This window comes from Oryctolagus cuniculus, chromosome 4 (assembly GCF_051225735.1).
Source record: "Oryctolagus cuniculus isolate XC-2025 breed Fujian yellow rabbit chromosome 4, ASM5122573v1, whole genome shotgun sequence".
NCBI classification, from domain to species: domain Eukaryota; kingdom Metazoa; phylum Chordata; class Mammalia; order Lagomorpha; family Leporidae; genus Oryctolagus; species Oryctolagus cuniculus.
This window is the reverse complement of record NC_142870.1, coordinates 125,196,083-125,221,296: the sequence shown is the minus strand read 5'-3', so window position 1 is coordinate 125,221,296 and position 25,214 is coordinate 125,196,083. Positions and strand designations below refer to the sequence as shown.

Sequence of the window (25,214 nt, the reverse complement as noted above, 5' to 3'; positions counted from 1 at the left end):
GCTGTCCATGTGTGTTCCAGCCCGCTAAATCGAGTCCAGTCCTCCCAACTGAACTCGATGTCAGTGGGGAACACAGGTTTTTCTCTGGTAAGATCTGTGGTTCACAGGTGTGCAAGATACATGCCAGCCGCAGCCCCACTTGCTTCACAATTGTGCTGGCAGCATAGGGGAGTCCTGTAGGCAGCACTTCCCTTCTGTAGGTATGGGGCTCCCTCTCCCCTCCAATTCTGGGGGGGGGGGTGCAGCTGGCGTGGTGGAGAGCATCTCCCTCGGTTGCTCCTGAACTACTGGGTGGAGGGTGACCCCAATAATTGCTGGGTGCATGCACACGAGGTGGGGTGGCTGTTATCTACTCATGTCCAAAAATGGAGCCAGCACTTCCACCCCCGGCTGCAGGTCTCTGTTGTAGCAAGGGAGACAAGCCACTCCCCCCCATCCCCTTCCCGCCTCTGGGTGAGCAGTCACTCCACTGTGCTGCAGGATCCTGGTCAGACTCAAAAAGGTATAGCCACTAAGCTCTCCCTCCCACTGTATCAATGGCGGTGTGGGCCCATAGAGTCCAAGTCTCACCTCGTTTGGCAGGGCAGGCGCCTTCCTCCCTGGATCCAAGCTGCTGGGTCTTTTGCTGCGTGTCTACTCTTCTGCACAGGTCCGGGCCGTTTCTACTGCTTTCACAGATCTCCCACCGCAGTTCCCCTGCAGCTTTATCCTGAGAGTGTACTGTCTCCACTTTTTAAATATTAGTTTTGGCCAGCCTAAATCATACCATTGTCTCTATTCTACCATTTTGGAACCCCCAATACAGCTGATATTTTAACATGTTTGGGTCAATTTTTTTAGAGAGTAAATGTCATAATTAATCAAATAATTTTCATTCTGCTACATAAACTATGTTCTCCTACAAAATGTCCACTTCTCTCCTTCACAATAAAACAAACTTCGTTAAAAGCAATCTTTATAATCCAATAGTGAAATGGGACAGGGCATGAATCCTCTACAATAGTCTGCCCTGATATAGGGCCTGCATCCACCAAAACAGAATTCCAGAAAGCTAAATGCTCTCCATGCCCACTCTCCCCTGCCAACACATTACAGGAGTAAAATGAAGACTCGCATAGCAATTTTGATCAGCTCTGTCTCAAATCAAATAGTCACATTAAATATACCATGGTCAAATCACCCATTTATAAGCTCAAGTAGAAAGAATATGATCTATAAAGTATCTTAAGTCTTCTAGAGAAAATCAAGTTAATTACAGTTAGGCTTGCTATGTACCAAACATATTGGTTATAAAGTTTCAGCAGTTACAACGTAAAATAATAGCACCTTCCCTTCTGTAACTAAAATGGTTCTCATTAAATATATTAATCTTAGCTGTTATTGTTTTGAAAGTTTTTCTTTCTCTAAAACTCAGGTAAAATTCATTTTGAGAAAATGCAGGGAATGGTTTCAATAAGCCATTTCTTCTTTTAACATTAAAAAGGCAAAGAGATAGGGAGAGACACAGAGAGAGAAATATATTCTATCCATTGGTTTTCTTCTCAAATGGCCACAAAAGTCAGATCTGGGCCAGGTAGATGCCAGGAGCTAGGGATTCCGTCCTGGTCTCCCACATGGGTGGGTGGCAGGGGCCCAAGTACCTGTGTCATTGTCCACTGCTTTCCTAGGCACATTAAGGAAGCTGGATCAAAAGCAGGGTAGCTGGGACTTGAACCCATACTCCAATACATGATGCCTGCATAGCAAGCTACAACTTAGCCTGCTGTGCCACAATGCTGGACCCTGTTTCTCCACTTTTAGTAATGTCTGTATCATATAGCTTTACTTATTCAACTGCTAAAAAAAAAATGATCCTCCAAAATACAAAACAAATGTGGTCATCTGTTAAATTAAGTAGTGATGGACCACTTAATGTAAAGTGAAACAAACTTATTTTTCTGGGTTTCTGTTAACAAGGCAAAAAAAAAGTGTTTAATGACTAAGATTTGTCTTCTGTGGAATATAATTTATCCTAAGTCTCTGTTACCAGTAATGTCTTATGTACGCTAATTTCTTCACTGTCAATACTACAAATACAGCAATTTTCCAGTTTTCATCATAGATTTCTCTTTTAGTAGTTTTCAGGATACTTCAAGTAATTTTAAACTCTTATTTCAGATTTATGATGCAATTCACAGTGCAACTTATATTCAATGCCGCAGTTTTTATGTTTCTTTGGATTATAGCCATTCAAGGTTTGCAAACAATTCAGAGGTCTTAGGGCTGCAATGACATCTGTTTAGGATAAACCCTTTGCAATAAAGTTTAATATAAAAGAACTCTGGAAAAATCTATTGAAGGTGTCAAACTTTATGACTCATCAGGCAAAACTAAAATATTTACATCAGAGGGAGTTTTAGAAGATTTATTTATTTATTTGAAAGTCAGAGTTACATAGAGAGAAAGAAGAGGCAGAGAGAGAGAGAGAGAGAGGTCTTCCATCACTGGTTCACTCACCAATTGGCCAGAATGGCCAGAGCTGAGTTGATCCGAAGCCAGGAGCTAGGAGCTTCTTCTGGGTCTCCCACACAGGTGCAGGGGCCCAAGGACTTGGGCCATCTTCCACTGCTTTCCCAGGCCATAGCAGAGAGCTGGATTGGAAGTGGAGCAGCTGGGACTTGAACCAGGCCCATATAGGATACCCGCACTGCAGGCAGCAGCTTTACCAACCATGCTACAGTGCTGGCCGGCCCCAGAGGGAGTTTTTGAATTGAGACTTAGCTAATCTAGTGAGAACTTTTCAAACTCATACATATACATGTTGTAACCAATGTGCACATGGAGATACTGACATAAATATATATATATACACATATATATATGTTCAGTCTAATATTAGCCAGTAAATATACAATGCGTTTACTGAAGGAATTAATGTCCATATTTGAAGGTAGAGTTTATTAGGATTAATCAATCAAGAAGAACAAACAGGGTACTACTGATTTCCAAGGAAATCACTTTTAAATGTCATTGGTGATCAATGTGTGCAACACAGCTACTGAGTTTTTGTTTTTGTTTTTTTTTTTTTTTTTTGACAGGCAGAGTGGACAGTGAGAGAGAGACAGAGAGAAAGGTCTTCCTTTTGCCATTGGTTCACCCTCCAATGGCCGCTGCGGCCGGCGCATCGCGCTGATCTGAAGGCAGGAGCCAGGTGCTTCTCCTGGTCTCCCATGGGGTGCAGGGCCCAAGCACTTGGGCCATCCTCCACTGCACTCCCGGGCCACAGCAGAGAGCTGGCCTGGAAGAGGGGCAACCGGGACAGAATCCAGCACCCCGACCGGGACTAGAACCCAGTGTGCTGGCGCTGCAAGGCGGAGGATTAGCCTATTGAGCCATGGTGCCGGCCACTAAGTCTTTTTTAACATGCACTACAAACATGGCCTCAAATTACCAATGACTTCAATTAAAAATATTTTTTGCTAATTTCTACAGAAAATAGAATCAATGGCTTTCATGTTATAGGTAAAGGTTTAAAATCATTAAAGGGCCTGTGTTTTGGTATAGTGGGTAAAGCCACCACCAGTGATGCCACCACCACATGGGCAATGCTTCGAGTCCCAGCTAATCCAATTCTGATCCAACTCCCTGCTAATGGCCTGGGAAAAGCAGCAGAAAGATGGTCCAAGTACTTCAGTCCCTTCACCCACATGGGAGAAGTGATGAAGCTCCTCCTGGCTTCTGTGACCATCTGGGGAGTGAACCATTGAATGGAAGGTCTTTCTCTCTCTTTCTCTCTCTCACTCGCTCTCTGTCATTCTTTCAAATAAATAAACCTTTTTTTAAAAGAAAAAATTCATGCCATTAAAGATATATAGGCTTAAAGCTATTTGAAAGTATGTTTAATTTGTGAAAAGATTAAATTAAAGAAATAAAAGATAACAATCTGAGCTTCCTAATTGAAAAATTAAAAAGCAAAGTTCATTTTACAAATGAGTGTTTAGTGGGTTTTTCTTTATTCAAGTAAACATTTTGATTATAATACATGATAATGGAAAACCATGTAACAAAGTACTGTAGTCTCTGGTTTGTTTGCTGTGGTTTCCTTGTCTCTAGGATGAGTGTTACTCCAGGTGATTCTTCAGGATCTGATATCGGTGCCCAATACAGGTTTTCCAATGGCAGTGCATGACTTCTAGAGGCCATAGCCCCTATCTTTCTTCAGATGCTGTGCGCCATTTTCTCCCACCCATTTTATCCTTCATTACTTATAAAAACCCCACTCTAAAATCCAACCTATGTTATAAAATTAACAAAATCAGGAATTAGTATGTATTTTCCCACAAAGACAAAATTATTAAGATTTATAACAGTCTTTTCTCTAACTTCTGGTGGATTTATGTAATCTCTAAATAGTTAGAGTAATGAATAATGCAAAATATGCAAAAAAACCTTATCACTGGTATATATACTATGCTGAAAATTGCTGAAGTACTCAAAAGTTTAATTTTCCTGGGATAGCAATTTTTCCTGGAAACTATAGTTTACAACCAAAAGGCTATGTTTTAATAAATGGAAATACAGTACCTGATGTGGCATGGCGCAAACATGAGATCTTTTTCACTTAGTAAAGTGCTTAATTAATAAACATCCTTCCATTATATGATTTGTCAAAGGCACAAAATGTCTTTGTTTCTCTCTTTAAAATATTCATTTTTAAAATTATGGTATTATTAATTTAAATTTAATCAGAAAGCTTTATTTTTTCCTACAGAAATTAAAAAAAAAAACTACTTGCAGAATAACCTTAATTTTTATTTCCAAAACTTTGCCATGAACATACATAAAACACTAAATTTGATCCCCGTTTTAGCTGTCTGTGTGCCATGAAGCACTGTTATGACAAAAAAACACATGTAAGCTGTAGGGTAAAAGCTAACAAGAAATCATAATATCTTCCAAAAAAGAGTGTTGAGGAGGGGAATCAATAAATTAGAAATCATAACTTTCATTTTATAAAAAATAGTTTGAATAATCTTCTTATAAATCTTCAATGCTTACAAAAGCAGGAAATACATTTAAAATAGTTTTTGTTTTTTTAACACAAATGCATTTGTACACTGTGGCTATGGTCAGAAAAATAACTAAAATGATGTTTCATTAGTTTACATTGCTCAGCAAATTCCACATAAAATTTAACCAATTTACAATTCAAAATAAAATTTTAACTGTCAGTAAGGTCAGACTAGTTGTAGTTAGCACTGAATATCAAACTCTCTTCCATTTAATATATAGTACCAAAGCTAGAAATACAACTCAATGACAGGAACTGATACCAATACTTGACTGCATGGTTACCAACCATGGCTACTGTATTACAGCTTAAAACGTGCTTTGGTCAGTAAATTTAAAAAGTATAAATCAAATAACAAGGCCAGAAAAGTTGCTTTAGAACCAATTTCCAGACCTTAAGTAAACTTTAAATACATCGACAAGGCAAGGAAAAAATGTGATCAGATATACAGAGAGGTCTCTATTTTTCAAACATTTGGCATTTTATATTAATAAATTCCTTGTTTAAAATAATATTTTATACTCCTGTGCACTGATTATCAGAGCTCTCTGAATTAAATCTACAGTTACCTTTCTAGAATGTCCAGTAGTTCATGCATTAATTGCTCCTTTTGCACTTCCATGAAGATGGTCCCTCATCCTGTAACTTTTTAAATTTTGGACCAAGAAAGAACCACCATCCAAATCCAATAAAAACACAAATAATCGATTCCACATAATAACCATCCAGTGCTGTAACACATGAGCCACCAAGTTTTTTGCAAAGCTGTGAAAATGAAATTATAACTGTTTCACAATTTCAAAATGAAAGAATTTAGCAATTAACACATTTCTACTTTGCAATTTAAAGGATTAATGCTTTGCTAAAGATTTTTTTTCTTTCTTTCTTTTTTTTTTTTTTTTTGACAGGCAGAGTGGACAGTGAGAGAGACAGAGAGAAAGGTCTTCCTTTTTGCCGTTGGTTCACCCTCCAATGGCCGCCGCGGCCAGCGCGCTGCGGCCGGCGCACCGCGCTGATCCGATGGCAGGAGCCAGGTACTTCTCCTGGTCTCCCATGGGGTGCAGGGCCCAAGCACTTGGGCCATCCTCCACTGCACTCCCTGGCCACAGCAGAGAGCTGGCCTGGAAGAGGGGCAACTGGGACAAAATCCGGCGCCCCGACCAGGACTAGAACCGGGTGTGCCGGCGCTGCTAGGCGGAGGATTAGCCTAGTGAGCCGCTGCGCTGGCTGCTTTGCTAAAGTTTTAAAACATTTCTTTTAGTATTTCACTCACTTCTAGGGGCAAATTATGTTAATATATTTTAATCTCTCTATTGCTACCAAAAGGATTAAAAATAATTTCCAATTCTTGTTGTAAACAATACTCATTTTTAAGATGCAATCTTCCACATTGGGAAATGTAAAGTAATTTCCAATGGACCTTAGAACCAACTCTAGAAGTAGACTAATATTACTTTAAATAATTTGTCAATAAAGCACTCATCATTCAGTTTTTTTTTTTTTTTTTTTTTATTTCACAGATAGAGTTAGACAATGAGAGAGAGAGAGAGACAGAGAGAAAGGTCTTCCTTCCGTTGGTTCACCCCACAAATGGCCGCTCCGGCCGGCACTGCACTGATCTGAAGCCAGGAGCCAGGTGCCTCCTCCTGGTCTCCCATGCAGGTGCAGGGCCCAAGCACTTGGGCCATCCTCCACTGCCCCCCCGGGCCACAGCAGAGAGCTGGACTGGAAGAGGAGCAACTGGGACAGGCTACGGCGCCCCAACCGGGACTAGAACCCAGGGTACTGGCGCCGCAAGGCGGAGGATTATCCTAGTGAGCCGCAGCGCCAGCCCATCATTCAGTTTTATCTACAATTGTTATATAAATAACCAATGGAATTTTTCATTTATGCATTTATTGAGTGCCTACCATGTGAGACAGTGGTCCTCAAAGCAGGGGAGAGAGAGATTGCCTTTCCTTTATTTATAAGCATCTTTAAGTGAGCTAGTCTTGTTGACATGAATGCATTATAAGCCTTAGTGATGATGAAAAGAAAAAAATTATGTAATTTGTACACTAGAAACTTTGAGCAGATATGACTTGTTTAAGATATAATACTTCAAAAGGCAAAATAAAATTAGCATCTTAACATTAGCTTTATGATATTTAAAATGACAACATACTTACCTCGACAGCATCCGGTGTTCGACAATTCTGATTTGATGCTCCTACACACTCTTTTACTGTGAGAGGATCCACCAGCCAAAGGGCTACTGTAGAAGGCCAGTTTCCTCCCAGATTGGACACAGTATTTAAAAGAGTCATGTATGTTCCTCCAATAAGTGGATCACTAACCTTTGCATTGAAAGCCATTATAGAAACATACATGCTGTACAATGTAACCTGTAGGGAGAATGCAAAACATCTTTAGCATGATTAGACTTATAAAGCTATAGTCTAAATGAAGAATACTATAAATTAACATAAAGATTAATTTTTATGATCTTCACTGAACCCAATTCAACAGACCTTTATTGATCACCTACAAGCCAGGATTCAAGATCATAGCAAAGGTGAATAAGATACAGTCCCTCTGTACTAATGAAGAATTTTTTCTAGGCTGGGAAAGCAAAGAATAAATGATGATGATTAAATGCAATAATTTTTATAAATAAAAGTACACATATTGTATCACTGGGGCATAAATAAATGAGAGATTAAATCTACCATGAGTAGTCAAGGGAGGCTTGAATAACTAGCATCAGAACAAAAACTTCATTCTGCAAAAGCAGCTTAGGTAAGGATGCAGCAAAGTAGGGATTACTTCTTTCAAGTATTATAAGCATATTTAAGAATGAAAAGCAGCTTAACACACAGCTCCCAGAATCAAAGAGTAAGTCAGAACTTTCAACACAGGATCTAAGCCAGAAGCATAGGACATCTAATCCAGTAGCCATCATTACATCTCAATATTTTCAGAAAGAAAAGACATTAGAAATTATAGAATGGAAGAACCCAAACTTGGGAAAGACTGAGGGATACTTAGCAACAATAGAGTTAGTTAACTTTCCAATCAATTTTGAACTGTAACAAATTCTTATTAAATAAATTTAAAAGTTTTTTAAAAATGAACAAGAAGCTCTCTTTTCATTAACAGAACTGATTAAGTCAAAAGCCACCAGGTTTAAAGTTCACCCACAAATAATTTCCTTTGTGTGATTTCCTTTCCTTAAGCCAGAGTAAGCTTACCTGATGTAAAGCATAACTCAGCAGCACTGCAACATAGTAATATATGGGGAATCCCCCTTGATGCTCCACTTTAGGAGTCCACCAAACCAGCAGTGCATATTCTAATCCAAGCAACAGCCTACAGAAAGAGAAAGGAACATTGAGTTGACTCCCATTTTAGTTAAATAACAAAACTAGAAATCTGTGTGCCTACCATACAAAAGAACCCCATACCTAAAACTAGTTAGTAGGCTTAAAAAGTATATATAGGGGCCGGTGCTTTGGCATAGTGGGTAAAGCCACCACCTGTAGTGCCAGCATCCCATATGGGCATCGGTTCAAGTCCTGGATGCACCACTTAGATCCAGCTCTCTGCTATAGCCTGGGAAAGCAGTGGAAAATGGCCCAAGTGCTTGGGCCCCTTGAGAACTGGAAGAAGCTCCAGGCTCTTGACTTCTGATTAGCCTAGCTCCTGCCGTTGCAGCCATTTGGGGAGTGAACAAGCAGATGGAAGACTTCTCTTTCTCTCTCTCTGCCTTTAAAATAATAAATAAATTTTTTTTTTTTTTAAAAAGTATACATGGGGGTGGAACTTTGGTGTAGCAGGTGAAGCTGCAGCCTGCAGTGCCAACCTCCCATCTGGGCACTGGTTCGAGACCCAGCTGTTCCACTTCTGACCCAGCTCTCTGCTGTGGCCTGGGAAAGCAGTAGAAGATGGCCTAACTCCTTGGGTCCCTTTGGGAGACCCGGAAGAAGCTCCTGGCTCCTTGCTTCAGATTGGTGCAGCTCCAGCTATTGCAGCCAATTAGGGAGTGAACCAGCACATGGGAGACCTCTCTCTCTCTCTCTCTGCCTCTCCTTCTCTCTCTGTGTAACTCTTTCAAATAAATACACCTTTAAAATTTTTTAAAAAAGTATATATAAATGAATTGAAATTAAAGTTACTTCTCAAATCTTTGTCCATCTAACACTCTAGTGATCCTGATGAATGGTTCCCATTTTAACTTTTCTTGTTTATTAAGGTTTTATTTCATCTTTACCTGTAGGGCATGGCTTTGTAAAATATGTTTAGTGGTTGGGGACCTGCAGTGTATTTGCTGATAATCAGAGGCAATATTATCTGCAAAGGAACCATTGGAACTGCCAATAAGGCTAAATGTTCTTTGGGTACTCCCTCTTCCACCAATTTTAGTCCTGTTACTGCGTCTGCTGCTGAGAAACCAATCTGCAATATAAAAATTAAAGAGAATTTTAACTTGTGACTTATGAAATACATTTCTCTAGACATATATAAGTTCTTCAAGAACTTCAATTTCATTATTGCCTCATTACAGATACAAGTATCATATTATTATATCCGATACAACAATCAAGCTACCCAAGGCACATTTTGTTTTATGGCTTATTAAGAATTTTCAGTAAAAAATGTAAGACAAAAAGATTTACTATACATGGAAACTGCTGATGGTTCAATTACATCTAAATTTCCACTTCAGGAGCCAATGTTTGGTGCAGCTGTTAAGTCACTGCTTGGGATGCCTGCATCCCATATTGGAGTGCCTGCCTAGTACAAGGTTCAGCTACTTCACTTTCAATCCTGCTTCCTTGCCAATGGATACTCTGGGAGGCAGAAGATGATGGCTTAAGTACTTGCGTCCCTGCCACCCACAAAGGAAACCTGGATTAAGTTCTGGGATCCTGGCTTTAGCCTGATCCAGCTCTGGTTATTCTAGGCATTAGGAAAGTGAATCAGCAGTCTCACTGTATCTTAACAAATTTCTACTTCAAAAAAGTCAAACCTGTTAGTACAATAAACATTGGCAAACATCCACATTTATCAATTTGTATTAAGTTTAAAACAAAGCCTTCAGTTGACTTCAACTAAATCTGGCTAAAATGAAGCATCACTGACACACAGACACATTTTTGATGGTTCTGCACAGATCATAATAAAATTTCCTAAGGCCATCTAAAGCTTCACAAGTAATTCTGGGAGTGGGCATTTAGCCTAGTGGTTAAGACATAAGGTAAGATGCTCACATCCCATATCAGAGTACTGGGCTAGATACCTGGCTCTGACAACTGACTTCAGCTTCCTGCTAATGCAGACTCTGGGAGACAGTGGTGATGGCTCAAGTGATTGGTTTCCTACCACTCATGTAGGACTCTTTCCTGACTCCTGGTTTTAGCTTGGCCCAGCTCTAGCTATTGCAAACATTTTAGGAGTAAACTAGTAGATGGGAGCTCTTTCTCTGCCTCTGAAATTAATACGCTTTTTAAAAAAAGCCACTATTAGGGGCAGGCACTGTGGTACAAAGGGTTAAGCAGTCACTTGGGATGACACCTGCATCCCATACTGGAGTGCCTGGGATTGAGTCCTGCCTCTGCTACCAATCCATCTTCCTGCTAATGCATCCTGGGAGACAGCAGATGATGACCCAAGTACTTAGGTTCCTTTCAACCACATGGGAGACACAAATGGAGCTCCTGGCTTCAGTCTGGCTGTTGTGAGCATTTGAGGAATGAACTATCAGGCGAAAGATCTTTCTGCCTTATAAGTAGATAAATTGTCTTTTTAAAAAGCCACTATTACCTAGCAAATGGTAGCATAATCATTTAAAAAAAAAGTAATTCTGGGAAAACACTGTATCTTCAGGGTGAGTAAAATGAGTCTGAAAAAAGGGATAGTTAGATTTTCATTTTAAATTTGAAAGTCAGTTACAGATGGGGGGATGGAGGGGAGGTGGGAGAGGGAGGGGGAGAAAGAAAGGGAGAGAGAGGGAGAGACAGAGGGAAAAAGAGAGAGGGAGAGAGAGGGAGAGAGAGAGAGGGAGAGAGAGAGGGAGAAAGGGGGAGAGAGAGAAGGAGAGAGAGAGGGAGAAAGAGGGGGAAGAGAGGGAGAGAGAGAGGGATAGAGGAAGAGAGGGAAAGAGAGGGAGAGAGGGGGAGAGAGAGGGAAAGAGAGAGAGGGAGAGAGAGAGGAAGAGAGAGAGAGGGATAGAGGAAGAGAGGGAAAGAGAGAGGGGGGAGGGAGAGGGAGAGGGAGAGAGGGAGAGAGAGAGAAAGAGGGAGGGAGGGAGGGAGGGAGAGAGAGAAAGAATCTTCCACCCGCTGGTTTACTCCCCAAGTAGGCACAACAGCAGGGACTAGGCAGGGAGGAAGCCAAGAGCCTGAAACTCCATCAGGGTCTCCCATGTGGTTGGCAGGAGTCCCAAACACTTGGGACATCTGCTGCTGCTTTCCCAGTCACATAAGTGAGGAGCTGGATTGGGAGCAGAGCAGCAGGTACTCCAACCAGTGCTCATATGGGATGCCAGCTTTACAGGTGGCAGTTTACAACACTGCGCCACAATGGGCACCCCTAGATGAACTTAAAATCAAAACAATATAAGGATACTAAAAGTAGTAGATAAAAGTTTGAAGCAAAATAAGATATTCAAAGTAACTCCTGAAAAATTAATTTTTAATTACAAAAGCAAAAATGGTAGCTTTAAAACGGATTAACAAAGTCAAGTTAAAAACAACAGACAAAGGGACATGATATGACTTCTGACATAATTCACTATAGATATTAAAATATTACTTCTATAGTATTCCTGCTTTATATGCATGATTTGAACCAAAACATGAACTGAAAGACATTCTATAGAATAATTGGTCTGTATTCTTCAAAAAATGTCAAGGTTATGAAAGAAAAAGACTCTTAACAAATGCAATGGTGTGATCTTGGATTGGTTCCCAAAGCAGGAAAAAGTTATAAAGGCTGTTGTGGGAAAATTGGTTAAATTTGGTTGAACTGTGATTAGATAATAACATCGCATCGATTTAAAATTTCTAGATTACTTATTATATATATTTTAAAGATATATGTACTTGAAAGGCAGAGCAACAGGGACAGGAGAGACAGATACCAAGAGATCTTCCACCTGCCGGTTCACTCCTTAAATACCCACAACAGACAGGGTTGGGCCAGGCTGAAGCCACAAACTCCACCCTGATCTCCCACAGGATGGCAGAGGCCCAGGAACTTTGGACATTTTCCACTGCCTTCCCAGGTGCATCAGCACAAAGCTGGATCAGAAGCAAAGTAGTCAGGATGCCAGTTGGAATTCTGATATGGGATATGCTGGTGTGGCAAACTGTGTCTTAACCTGCTATGCCACAACCTGGCCTCAGATTTTTAAAACTCAATTGTTTATAAAAGGAAGTCTTTTTCTTAGGGTATACATATTTAAAATATTTATGGATAAAAATACACACGTACAAATTATTCTGACAGATTTAATCAGAAATATGTAATACATACAGACAGAACAACTTGACAGAAAGTGGAGCTGTTAAAAATTAGAGAATCTGGGTAAAGGATATATGAGAGTTCTGATAGTACATCACATAAATATGTATTTAAAAAATCAGAAATACTATATGATTTCCTTCCTTAGAATGGAATCAAGGAGCAAATTTTACCATTAAAATTTTTCAGAAATCATCTACTTCACTTGAATCCAAAAAATAATTTCACTTATATTTTATTTACTGTCTTTGTAAAACTGAGACATACAAATTGACTTCAAAATTTACTGTCTTAAAAGTTGTGTAGTAAGAGATATTTTAATATACATATCTAACAAAACATACATATTATAAATTTAAAGAAAAAGGCAACTCTGGCTATTCGACTAATAATCATATAAAAAGATGCTCATCAGGGCCAGTGCTGTAGCATAGCAGGTAAAGTTACCACCTACAGTGCTAAGCTTCCCATATGGGTGCCGGTTCAAGTCTTAACTGTTCCACTTCCAATCCAGCTCTCTGCTATGACCTAGGAGGGCAGTAGAGAATGGCCTAGGTCCTTGAACACCTGCACCTGCCTGGGAGACCTGGAAGAAGCTCCTGGCTCCAGATCAGCTGAGCTCCAGCCATTGTGGCCATTTGGGGAGTGAACCAGCAGATGGAAGACCTCTTTCTCTCTGCTTCTGCCCCTGTAACTCTGCTTTTCCAATAAATAAACAAATCTTAAAAAAATAAAAAAAGATGCTCATGTATTTCAGTCATCAGGGAAGTACAGTTTATAACCTAACAAGATGCCAAAACACACCCACCAGGAAAGCTAAAATAATACATGTGTTTTCAAGGATGTGAAGCAATTAGAACTCTCTTGCACTGCTTGTGGTAGGAAAAATTGGAACAATCACTTTGGAAAGCTGTTTGCCAGCATATACTATGTATTTCCTATGATCCAATAATTCAAAGTATACTTTCAAATAATATTTAAAGATATAGGAATATGTTTGGAATAAAAAATTATATACAGCATTATCTACTTAATGTGCATCTATTTAAATACATATGCATCTGTGTAAATGCATATTAAGCACATAAGGAAAAAAGGACATAAAGGAAATATACCGAAAGTATTAATGATGTTTATTTCTAAATGATGCAATTAGATATTATCTTCCTTGAGTCTTTCAGCATTTTTCTGAACTTTCTCTCCTTATCATTCAGAAAAGGAAAAGCTCAGTTTAAAATGAAAACAATGATACTATGTTCCCTTCAGAGCTGTTAAACAAAAGCATGAAGTATTTAAATATATAAGATATCCTATAAGACTTTAGATTTTTGGAATATTGTAACATTAACATGCAGTTCATTGTACCAAAATATACTTACCTTCATTCTAGTATAAAATCTTAAAAATATTTTAGAACTATAAAATTGGGATATATTAACATGAAATAAAAGTAAACAGTAACCCTCATTTATTTTATGGTATATTTCCTTTTAGCATTTTAAAAAATCATTTTTAAAGAAACTTCTAATACACTTCCATATTCTTGTAAGCGCAACATTCTGAGATAATAATTTTACTACCCAACACTAAATGTATATTTACTGTATATTTACTATAACAGTAGAAAGCTACTATTTTTTAGTCATTAATTAAAATTATACATTTAAACTGATATAATCTTTTCAAGATTTCAAGACATTCAACTTAGAAATTATATTTGATATATTACACCTTTCAAAATACTTTTAATAAGCAGAAAATAATGTTTTTCACTGTTAAATTCTAACAATAGTGGAAAGGAACTTAAATGAAAAGGCATAAAAGGGTTCTATATGGTAATAGTAACAATGGTAAATTTGCTTTATGAATCTCTCTTACCTTTGCAGTAAGAATCAGAAGGCAAAATGTCAGAACTGCTGGCATTTTTATAATTGAAAAAAGCAGCTTGTAAGTATCTGTGATCCCTTGTGTTTCTTCTTTTACAACTGATACTTCTTTGTTTTCTTTTTTCAGAAGGGCAACTAATGTTGTTGTTATTAAAAATACAGTTCCCCAGAAAAAAAGAAAATCTGAAATTAAGAATGTTTTAAATCTATAATTAACTTCTGAAATGACATAACTCCAATGATACTAAACAATTCTATTTAAAACTTCTCAACTAAAAGAAAAGAAAAATCTACATTTAAGTGTATATCTGTTTTATTCAAAGTGCCATATATGTACATATCTGTTTTATTCCAAACACCATACTAGGGACAGAAGACGAACAATTGCTGGTAGCAAGATAAGTCATTCTGGTAAACAGTTAGACAGTTCCATTAAATACTAAAAGTCAGCTTACCATACAGCTGAGCATTTGTACTCTTGGGCATTAATGCCAAAAAAATGAAAACTTATTTTCACATAGTAGTAAGCTTTAAAAACTGAAAGCCATACAGATCTCCCTCAGTAGAAGTCTGGTTAAATAAACTATGGTATATCTAACAAATGTAAAAATCTTAGCAAGTAAAAAGGAACAAACCATTCATACATGCAACAACTTGGATGAACCTCAAAGAAATTAGGCTGAATGAAAAGAGCCAATTTCCAAAGGATATACTGCATAATTTCATTTATGTAATATTTCTGAAATGGGATAATTATAAAGACAAAACACAGACTTGTGTCAGCCAGGGTTCAGGGATGGGGATAAGGAGATAGGTATAATTATAGATGCCAATGCAAAGCGATCTGAAGGTGCTTGAACAGTTGGATAGCCCCGACTGTGGTGTTGGTTATGCAAGGCTACATTGGTGATGAAATTGCACAGAACTACAAACACACATGCGCACAAATGAGTATATATTTAACTAGCAAAATGTAAAAATCTCTATGGATTGTTCCCACATTAGTTTCTCAGTTTTGATATCATACTAGATGTGTATAATATGTTGACAAAAGGAGGCTGATAGCATGGTACACAAGACTTCCCCGAACATTTCTTTGCAATCTCCTGTGAGTCTATAATCATGTTAAAATAATTTTTTAAAATTAATGAGAAATTTTAAAATCAGCTCTAAGATTGTGTTAGGAAAAAGAAATGTGTCTCCGGTGAACATGTTGTGGCAGTGGGTTAAGCTACTGCTTGGGATGCCTACCTTATCCCCCACGCTCCCTACCAGTCAATAGCAACTACAGTTTTATCTTTTTGAAGATGTCAGGTAATGTTTTAAAGTCTAAATATGGATGCTAAAGAATATATTATAGGGGCTGGCACTGTGGCACAATAGGTTAATCTTCTGCCTGCGGCACCAGCATCCCATATGAGCACCAGCTCTAGTCCCAGCTGCTCCTCTTTAGGTCCAGCTCTCTGCTATGGCCTGGGAAAGCAGTGGAAGATGGCCCAAGCGCTTGGACCCCTGCACCCATGTGGGAGATCCAGAAAAAGCTCCTGGCTCCTGGCTTCATATAGGCTCAGCTTTAGCTGTTGCAGACATCTGGAGAGTAAACGAGCAGATAGAAGACCTCTCTCTCTCTCTCTGTCTCTCCCTCTCACTGTCTGTAACTCTACCTCTCAAATAAATAAATAAAATCTTTTAAAAAAAAAAAATACATTACAGCCTGTATAATTGGTCTGTCAAGAAATGGGTCAAATAGTCCTGCCCAAATTCCAAAAAGTGTTTCTAGTCACATAATTAAGGAGTACTGCTTCTGAAAGCAAGGCAAAGACATGTGGAATGATGTTGTTATCTAGTAGGTTAAGCCTCTGCTTTTGACGCTGGCATCCCATATGGGTGACAATTCAAGAATCGGCTGCTCTACTTCCAATCCAGTGTGCTGCTAATGAGCCTGGGAAGACGACAGAGGATGGCCCAAGTCCTTGGGCCTCTGCACCCTTATGGGAGATCCGGAAGAAGTTCCGGGCTCCTGGCTTTGGACTGGTCCAGTCCCGGCTGTTGCAGCCATTTGGAGAATGAACTAGAGGATGGAAGATCTCCATCTCCATCTCCATCTCCATCTCCATCTCCATCTTGATCTCTCTCTCCCCCTGTAACTGTGCCTTTCAAAAAAAAATCAATAGTCCTACTCTCTTCCTAGTTAAAGGCATTAATGTTTTAGAAATAGTACTGTTTTTCACATTTTTTCCTAACAACTAATTAACTTGTTTGAAAGAGTTAGAGAAAGAGATCTTCCATCCACTTGTGCACTCCCCAGATAGCTGCTAAGGCCCAGATGGGCCAGGATGAACCCAGGAGCTTCTTCCAGGTTTTCCACATGCGTATAGGGGCCCAGGCACTTGGGCCATCTTCTGCGGCTTTTCTCAGGCCAGCAGCTGGAACATGAAACGATGCCAGCTTTACCTGCTACAGCACAATACAACAGCAGCCCCTGTTTTCACTGTCATCACAAATTTGATAAAACTGATACTGAAAGCATCAATTTTTTCAAAGGAACATACCCTCTTTTTCTCTGATGAACTCATCTATGTGCATGCCTATTTATCAACAACTGATTTATAAGTACTAATATTTTTAGCTCTCTTCTCTGAAGAGGCTATCCTGCCCCTCATCCCAATTGCTTCTAATGGTTGTTACTACCGCTTCTAAAGTGAGGGTCTCAAATACCAGGTCACAGGCTGCTTGTATTCTAAATATATGTACCTAATGAATGCTTATTTTTATTTATTTAAGATATGTTGTATTTATTTGAAAGGCAGAGAGAGAAAGAGAGAGGGCAAGAGAGGGAGCCAGGGAGAGACGGAGAGTGGAAGGGAGGGAGAGAGGGAGACAAGGAGAGAGAGAGCATCTTCTATCCACTGGTTCATTCCTCAAATGGCTATAATGGCTAGGGCTGGGCCAGGCAGAAGCCAGGAGCCTGGAACTCCAACCAGATCTCCTACAACGCCAGCCAGGGCCCAAGTACTTGAGCCATCCTTTGCTGCTTTCCTGGATACATTACAAAAAAAAAAAAAAAAAAAAAAAAAAAAAAAAAAAAAAAAAACACACACACAAACAAACAAAAAAACTGAACCTAAAGCAGAGCAGCTGAGACTCAGCAGGCTCTCTGATATGGAATGCCGGCATTGCAGGCAGCAGTTTAACCCTCTGTGCCAGTTTATTTTTAAAATACTGTTTCTTTTTAAAAACAGGGAAATAAGTAAGGAATTTCTAGCTTCTGTTCAATACTGAAAAGATCTAGTTGAAGTTTTCGCCTTGGAGCACAGGTTTCCCAGGTCATCACTGGGAAACCTCCTCCAATCCCTTCAGTTGAGCACCAACTCAACTGACTCATTTACATTATCCATTTACCCACTTGGTCATTTTGCTTTGCAAATACCTGTTAGAGGCAATTAAGCTCTTTGAGAGTAGAGAATTCCCTTAAATTTTTACAGCTATCACAAGACTAGCACCAAATAGGCATTCACAGCTGAGAATGAATGACACAGGTCATTTGCAAAACTGAAATAGAGAGGTATGTTTGGCCCAGCAGTTAGGATGTTCACATTCCACATCAGAGTGCCTGGATTTGACTTCTGGCTCTAGCTCTTGATTCTTTTTTTTTTTTTCCCCTAGCTCTTAAGAGAGATCCTAGGAAGCAGTGGTAATGACTCAAGTGTCTGAGTTCCTGCCACCCATGTTGGGGGCCCTGTACTGAGTTTCCAGCTTCTGGCTTCAGCCCCAGGCCCAGACTCAGCTATCTGGGGAATGAGCCCGAGGATGAGAGAGCGCTCTCTCTCTGTGTGTGTGTGTGTGTGTGTGCGCCTCAAAAAAATAATAAAAATATTTAATGTGTCACTTCTAAGAATCAGGCATTCAGGAGTGAGCTGATGCTTTTTAAGATGTCAGCAGTCACAGTACTACTTTTTTTAGGCAGAAAACCCTATCAAACATATTATAATTAGATCTCAAGGCTTTTCTGGTTTCCTAAAAGCCACAGGAAAATTATGACATAAGGAGTCAGGAAACCTAAGCTGTAGAAATATATCTACCTAAACTAGTCACTTGACCTCATTCACCTCATCTATAACAATGAATAAAAAAAATACAATCTTTTTTAAAAAATATATAATCCTTTAAAGTAATAAAATTGTTTTAATCTCTATATTCTTCTAGGTTACTTTAATCATTTCTTGCATCTTAAAAGGTCTCTCTCTGCTATCAGACATCCTTGAAACAAAGGCTCTGAGAACAGAAAAGGCTTACTTCTGAGTTCAGGACTGCCTGAAAATATGAAAAATCCAATCTAAGCACAATCAAATTTTTGTTTCTAAGGGATTCTACTCATCCTACTCCTCCTGTTCATTTTAAATTTACTATTTACAGTACTGATTTCTCAATGTCAAAAACTGTTCTTCCTCAATATTTTTTATCTCTAACACTCAAAACAAAGTAATCACAGAACACACATGAGAATTTTTAAAAATTATGTCTTAACATTCTGATTTTCTAAACATTGCATCAGCAATTAGTCGTCTTTAATTACCCAATTTTATTTCCTGCATATGTTACTCACTCAAAAATCACTGTTTTTTCTTAATTTTACTAAGTTCCAGAAAGCACAAGGCTATATCTGTGGTATGTGCAGTAAGAAAAAGAACAAGGGGCTGGTGTTGTGGTGTAATGGATTAAGCTGCCACTTGTGATTCTGGCATTCCATATTGGAGGGCTGGTTCCCATCCAGGCTACTCTACTGCCAGTCCAGCTTCCTGCTCCTGGGAAGGCAGCACAAGATGACCCAAATGCTTGGTCCCCTGCCACCCAGGTGGGAGACTCTGTGGAGTTCCTGGCCCCTGGTTCAGACATGGCCATTACAATCATCTGGGGAGTGAACCACCAGCAGATGGAAGATATCTGTGTGTGTGTGTGTGTATCTCCCTCTTTCATCACTCTTTCAAATAAATCAGAAAAAATATTTTTAAAAAATGAAGACACAAAAATTCTTTAATTCTTAACTACAATGTTTGAATGAAAACCAGAATTCATTATAGATACAAAAAGTCATATTAAAAAGTAAGCTAATTTTAGAATCTCCTGGAAAACAAAGCTCAAATTCCACAAGTATTTTCACAGCTATGCAAAATAACAAGTCAATCTAAATAAAAATCCAATGGCATAATTTTGATCCACTGGGGAATAGTTGTGGCTAGAGGAGTAAAGATATAACAGCTCATGAGCTCATCATGGAATTCTCAGGAATTTTTTTTTTTTTTTTTTTTTTGACAGGCAGAGTGGACAGTGAGAGAGAGAGACAGAGAGAAAGGTCTTCCTTTGCCGTTGGTTCACCCTCCAATGGCCGCCGCGGCCGGCGCACTGCGGCCGGCACACCGCGCTGATCCGATGGCAGGAGCCAGGAGCCAGGTGCTTTTCCTGGTCTCCCATGGGGTGCAGGGCCCAAGCACCTGGGCCATCCTCCACTGCACTCCCTGGCCACAGCAGAGGGCTGGCCTGGAAGAGGGGCAACCGGGACAGAATCCGGCGCCCCGACCGGGACTAGAACCCGGTGTGCCGGCGCCGCTAGGCGGAGGATTAGCCTAGTGAGCCGCGGCGCCGGCCATCTCAGGAATGTTTTAGCAATCACTCTTACATAATTGTTAAGATAAAATTCTAACTTCCAATTAGCAAGTTATTACCATGGCCTCTTCAATCTTGATTTCTTTGAGAGTTTCATATCTTAAGTAACGCAACATCTCATTAATCATCCTTGGTGATAGGAACAGCAGTCCCAGGATAAAATGAAAATCAGACATAAAACGGCAACAAAGGACCCACAGTATGCAGTCACACAGTATTTCTAGGCAGAGAATTATCCAGAAAGCAGGAGTGCAACACCAGAATACTCAAAAACAAATCTGTCTAGGTGCAAAGCAGTTCTCTCTCATTCCCCTGACACACAAATTGAAGAAGCATAACCATTATTTCATCAGTAATAATAAGTAGCAATTTGAGGAAGTAGACAGGGATTAGGTGTGTGTGAGGATGTATAAGATTCCAGGAGGTGTGTAGTATATTCGTGATATGCTCCTCCCAGCCCACTCCCATATAATTTATCCCACCAATACCAATGTCTTGCTAACAGTTACCCTGTTAGCAATCTGCAGATAGGTAGGAAAAGTGAGAGTAAGTTTAATTACTTAAATTTCCAAACAAAATCACCTACATTCATTATTACTAATAGAATTAAGAACTCTACTATATCCTGATATTGTTATTCTTGATATTGGTCATTTTATTTCTGTTTCTAGTTAGGAAAGTGACACACATGCACACAAAAGCCCCCAGAAATAATTACAGGTATTTTTTTACTCATGCAAAAAAAAAGAAGAAATTTTGCAGAAATTACACCCAACTTCTTACAGGATAAACTTTAAATTCCAGTTAAAGAAACATCTTACTAATTTGACCACAACCTTCTTTCTTTAAGCATCATTTGCCAAACTCAGTTCCACAATTATTGCTTCAGGCACTCTGAACATTGTAGATAAAGTCCTGTACCTGTTTGTACTTTTCCCTAGTGCATTCTCAAATGGTGAAAATGAGCCAGAAAATGCCACATCTCAGCCTCATGGAATCTATCACTCAAGAACATTGCTACCTGCAACGTGGAGCCTGGCTCCCACAGGCAGTTAAGGCTGGGCACTGTGGACTCAGCGTTCGGCTCCTCCTACTTTGTGGGTGGAGCCCGTATTCATAGAAGGCCCTTAGACTCCTGTCACTTAGCCAACTCAATTATCCTTGAATGAATAAGCCCTGTTCCACTCACTACAGGGCTAGCTGAGGACTCTTGCCCATAAGAGCAGTAGAAATGGATCAGAAACTATAAAGTTAGAAATCTCAATTCAATGAAACAGGAAAGGGAAAATGGGAACCAAATGAACCGCTTAAAAAAAAAAAATGCATCTATGCTTTAAGCCAATACCCCTGGATTCCTAGACTCAGAATTTCCTTATCTGATGGGCTGTCCCTGCTGTTCTCTGCAGAGTATCAAATATAACCGCCCCCATATAGTCATTTTGGCTTTAACAACAAGGGAAAGCCACCCCAGGCACCTCGCATAACAGGATCTCCTGTGAGGATTAAGTAATGAACTTCCCTCCAATATCACATGCTTTCAAAAGGATTCATACATGTAAAAAAGCGTCAGAATAATTCAAATACACTACCTGAAAGGGTAACGATCCCCCTGGGTTGAGGCTGAAATCGCAAATATTTGTTACAAAAGTCGGCAGATTCAAGGGCCAAAAACAAAACATTGCCCAAAAAGTAGCCCGCTGTCTGGCCCACTGAATTGCATGTAGAAGCATAACCCACGTTTTCCCGGGATAACATAGTTAACGCCCAACCATCCACAGCGATGTCCTGAGTGGCGGCCAGGAACTCAAACAAAAAGAACGTCACAGTGAGAGCGACCACATCGGGTGTTCTGCCATCGGTGTTCCCGAGCATCCGGTCCACCTGAGTGGATAGATAAATCATGAAGAATCCTAGTATGTACTGCGTAGGGACGAGCCAGGACTTGCGACGACCGAAGTTCTTAAAGTAGACCGCGTCGACCATCGGGGCCCAGAGCAGTTTGAGACTGAAGGGCCAGAAGACAAAACTGAAGAAAGCTTGGTCTGTATAGCTGACATTTTTGCTCTGCAAAATGAGTGGGATGCTTCCCGCGAGACCCAAGGGAATACCCTGGAGCACGTAAAGAAAGAGCAGTAGCAAAATGCTGCTTAGCTCGGCCCGGCAGCTCCGCGGGGCTTTTGAGAAGTCCCCAACGCCACTTTCACTCAGAAGAGCTTCTCGATCCCCTTCCCCGCCCACCGAGTCCAGATGGCTGTCATCCCAGCCGCCCGGCGGCAGAGGACCGCTCTTCATATCCAGAGAGTGGTTGAAAGTGCCCGGCCGCCGTTGCCGGCTGCTGTCCTTGTGGGAGACGGTGGGTGACATATCAGAGACGATGCAGAGCCCCGTCTGCGGGGGGCCGGGGCCGAGCGTTTTGGATCCGTCTAGTCCCAGGTCCAAGGCAGTCGCTCTGGACCAGGGTCTCGGTGGCTTAAAGAAGGAAGGCAATGCGCGGGACAACAAGGGCACGTCTTACTGTGGCCCAGGGTGCTGAAACCGGCTGCCAGTCCCCTAGCTGGTGGCCCAGGCGATGCCTGGGTAGCCGCCCCCTGCGGCGGCGTCAAGGAGCCGGAAGGAGCCCCCCGGGCAGCCGCGCCGGGCTCGGTGCTGGAGAAGGGGGCCGTGGTGCTGCGTTGGAAAACGGCTCCTAACTCCAGCGGGACCGAGCGGCCAGTCTCCCAACCCACCTCCCGCCACCAATGCGGCAGGGAGCCTTTCTCCCTCCACAGGGCTCCAGAGATACCAGATAACTTCCTGCCTCGCGCTTCAGGAAGTGGTCCCGGTCTCAAATAGGTCCCTTCCCCACCTCCAGAGCAAGCCAATCAGGACACGCTCCCGTGGTCGAGTTCGGAAACAACGCTTTGTGGGAACCCGCAATCCCGGTGGCCGAGATCTCCGGGGAGGGTTAACGCCGGCGCACTGTGAGGCCGGGGGCGGGGCGCCGCGCGCGCTCCAGCACTGTGAGCGCATGCGGCCGTCTGGAGAGCGTGGGCCTCGGTCATTGGGTCTGCGCTGTCACGTGACCTTGCTTAACGCCAAGCTGGCTTGGCGGCCTGAGGATTTTACCGTTTGCCTTATGAAACCGGAAGAGTGCCGACAGGAGAGTCGGTGATTATGCTGCGAGAGACAGTGCCCAGTACTGCAAGCTGGGAATTATGTGATGTTGCTGCTTTCGTGGGCCAAGCAGAAACGGAGAGGAGAATGAAATTTACGAAGTTTCCATATCAGGAGGCAAGGTCATTTTGTATCCCCGAAAGAATAGAAAAAGGCCTGGCTATGCGGAGAAGTTGCACGCATTCCGTCCCCCCACGAACTCGTATTGAGGGGATGAATGAAACGGTTAAGAGGTGCTAGGTTTCCCTGCGGTCCGTTTTTCCGGTGGGGTGTGAGAAGCCTTGGTATCCAATTAGTTGGGCTGTTAGGATGAATTCTGAGACTCATTATGTCCCTCTGTTTTTGTGTTGCTTGAAACGTCTTGTAAACCACCACTCTGATGGTATCATTTATTCATTTTAAGTGATTCCTTTTTTAGGAATCTTTGCAAATTGTTGCAAGCCCTTGGAACTGCAAACCCTGAGCAATGAGATTTAGTATTTAAATGATGCGGGACCGGTGCTGTGGTGTAGCCGGTAAAGCCACCGCCTGCTGTGCCGGCATCCCATGTGGCCGCCGGTTCGAGTCCGGCTGCTCAACTTCCGAGCCAGCTTTCTTCTATGACCTGAGAAAGCAGTGCAAGATGGCCTAAGTCCTTGGGCCCCTGCATCCACGTGGGAGACCCGGAGGAAGCAGGTGGCTGCTGGCTTCGGATCGGCCCAGCTCTGGCTGTTGCAGCCTTTTGGGGAGTAAACCGGTGAATGGAAGACCTCTCTTTCTGTTTCTCTCTTTCTCTTTGCTTCTGCCTTTCTAATAAAAAAATAAATAAAAACTCTTTAAAAAAAATTCCAATGGTGCCCAAGAGACAGGGTTTCCAAGAACTTTATTGATCCTCAGATTACGGAAATAGTTATCAGACATCACTACTAACAATATTTTTCCTCCACCTTAAAATTTGCATTTATGATTGTTATTCTGTGCATAGGCTGACCTTACATTTATATTTCCTTGTGCAGCCGGTTCCTCCAAGTACTTACCTGTTTTTCTGGACAGACATTTGAAAGTCTTTTTGTTTGTTTTAAAGATTACTTATTTGAGAGGCAGACTTAAGGACAGGGAGAAGGGGGGGAGAGAGAGGTCTTCCATCCAGGCCAAAACTGGGCTGATCAGGAGCCAGGAACGTCTTCCAGGTCTCCTATGTGAGTGCAGGGGCCCAAGTACTTGGGCCATCTTCCACTGCTTTCCCGGGCACATTATCAGGGAGCTGGATCAGAAATGGAGCCTCCGAGACTAGAAGTGGCACCTCAATGGGATGCTGGCACCACAGCTTGCTTAACCTACGCCATAGCACCAGCCTCTGTTTTTTGTTAAAAGGTTTTTTTTTTTTTAAAGCAAAGAAAGTGGGTGGCTCTGTGGTTTTTTCGCTGAAGCCCCTCCTGCAGTGCGGGCATCCCATATGGGCTGCTGTTGAAGTCCCAGCTGCTCCATTTCGCATCCAACTCTCTGCTATGGCCTGGGAAAACAGTAGAAGATGGCCCAAGTCGTTGGGCCCCTGTACCCACATGGGAGACCTGGAAGTTTTTGGCTCCTGGTTTTGGATCAGCCCAGCTGTGGTCATTGTGCCCATTTGGGGAATGAACCAGCAGATGGAAGACTTTTTCTCTCTCTCTCTCTCTCTGTCTCTCCTTCTGCCTCACTGTAACTCCACCTTTCAAATAAATAAATAAGCCTGTAAAAAAAAAGAGAGAGAGAGAGAGAGAAAATGACAAATGTAAAGTCCCCTAATGTTTGTTAAAGAGAAATATATATAGGAAAGAACAGCGACATCAGGATTCATTCAGAATACCATGAGTGGGATTTAGATTGTTCTGGATTCAACCTGTGGTTCTAACTGTGTACCTTGGACAAATTACTTAACATGAGCCTCAATTTTGGCAAATATAAAGATAGAATTCAAAACATCTTTTTTTTTTTTTAAG

General features: G+C 41.0%; 2 protein-coding genes across 5 annotated transcripts in view; one reads left to right on the top strand and one right to left on the bottom strand.

The window, feature by feature from the left end:
• Window positions 1–3,969: 3,969 nt before the first annotated feature.
• Window positions 3,970–23,071, bottom strand: SLC33A1 (solute carrier family 33 member 1). 4 transcript variants are annotated; one of them, XM_008266377.5, is made up of 7 exons: window positions 21,693–23,071; window positions 14,432–14,622; window positions 9,300–9,484; window positions 8,281–8,398; window positions 7,219–7,434; window positions 5,620–5,815; window positions 3,970–4,272 (listed from the first exon to the last, which is right to left on the bottom strand). In XM_008266377.5, exons 1-6 carry the CDS (start codon window positions 22,465–22,467, stop codon window positions 5,648–5,650), a joined length of 1,653 nt encoding a protein of 550 aa, XP_008264599.2. In that variant the 5' UTR covers window positions 22,468–23,071; the 3' UTR covers window positions 3,970–4,272; window positions 5,620–5,647. The 4 variants fall into 4 exon arrangements, with proteins under 4 accessions (XP_008264599.2, XP_002716358.2, XP_089187175.1 ...); XM_002716312.6 differs by having other exon boundaries at window positions 3,970–5,815; XM_089331049.1 differs by lacking the exon at window positions 14,432–14,622 and having other exon boundaries at window positions 3,970–5,815; window positions 21,693–21,969.
• A 72-nt stretch (window positions 23,072–23,143) lies between these two features.
• The window catches only part of GMPS (guanosine monophosphate synthase), a 100,654-nt gene continuing 98,583 nt past the window's right edge, over window positions 23,144–25,214 (top strand). The window contains exon 1 of the mRNA XM_008266378.5: window positions 23,144–23,373. Coding sequence (XP_008264600.1) covers window positions 23,257–23,373 — 117 coding nt within the window. The 5' untranslated portion in view covers window positions 23,144–23,256. The remainder of the gene's footprint in view (window positions 23,374–25,214) is intronic.

Excerpts from the sequence above, each read along its gene's own strand:
- SLC33A1 (XM_002716312.6), bottom strand. The coding sequence starts at position 22,467 with ATGTCACCCACCGTCTCCCACAAGGACAGCAGCCGGCAACGGCGGCCG. Across the intron at positions 8,399-9,299 it reads TACAAAGCCATGCCCTACAG|GCTGTTGCTTGGATTAGAAT; the intron begins GTAAAGATGAAA and ends CTCTTTCTGTAG. Across the intron at positions 7,435-8,280 it reads TGAGTTATGCTTTACATCAG|GTTACATTGTACAGCATGTA; the intron begins GTAAGCTTACTC and ends TTCTCCCTACAG.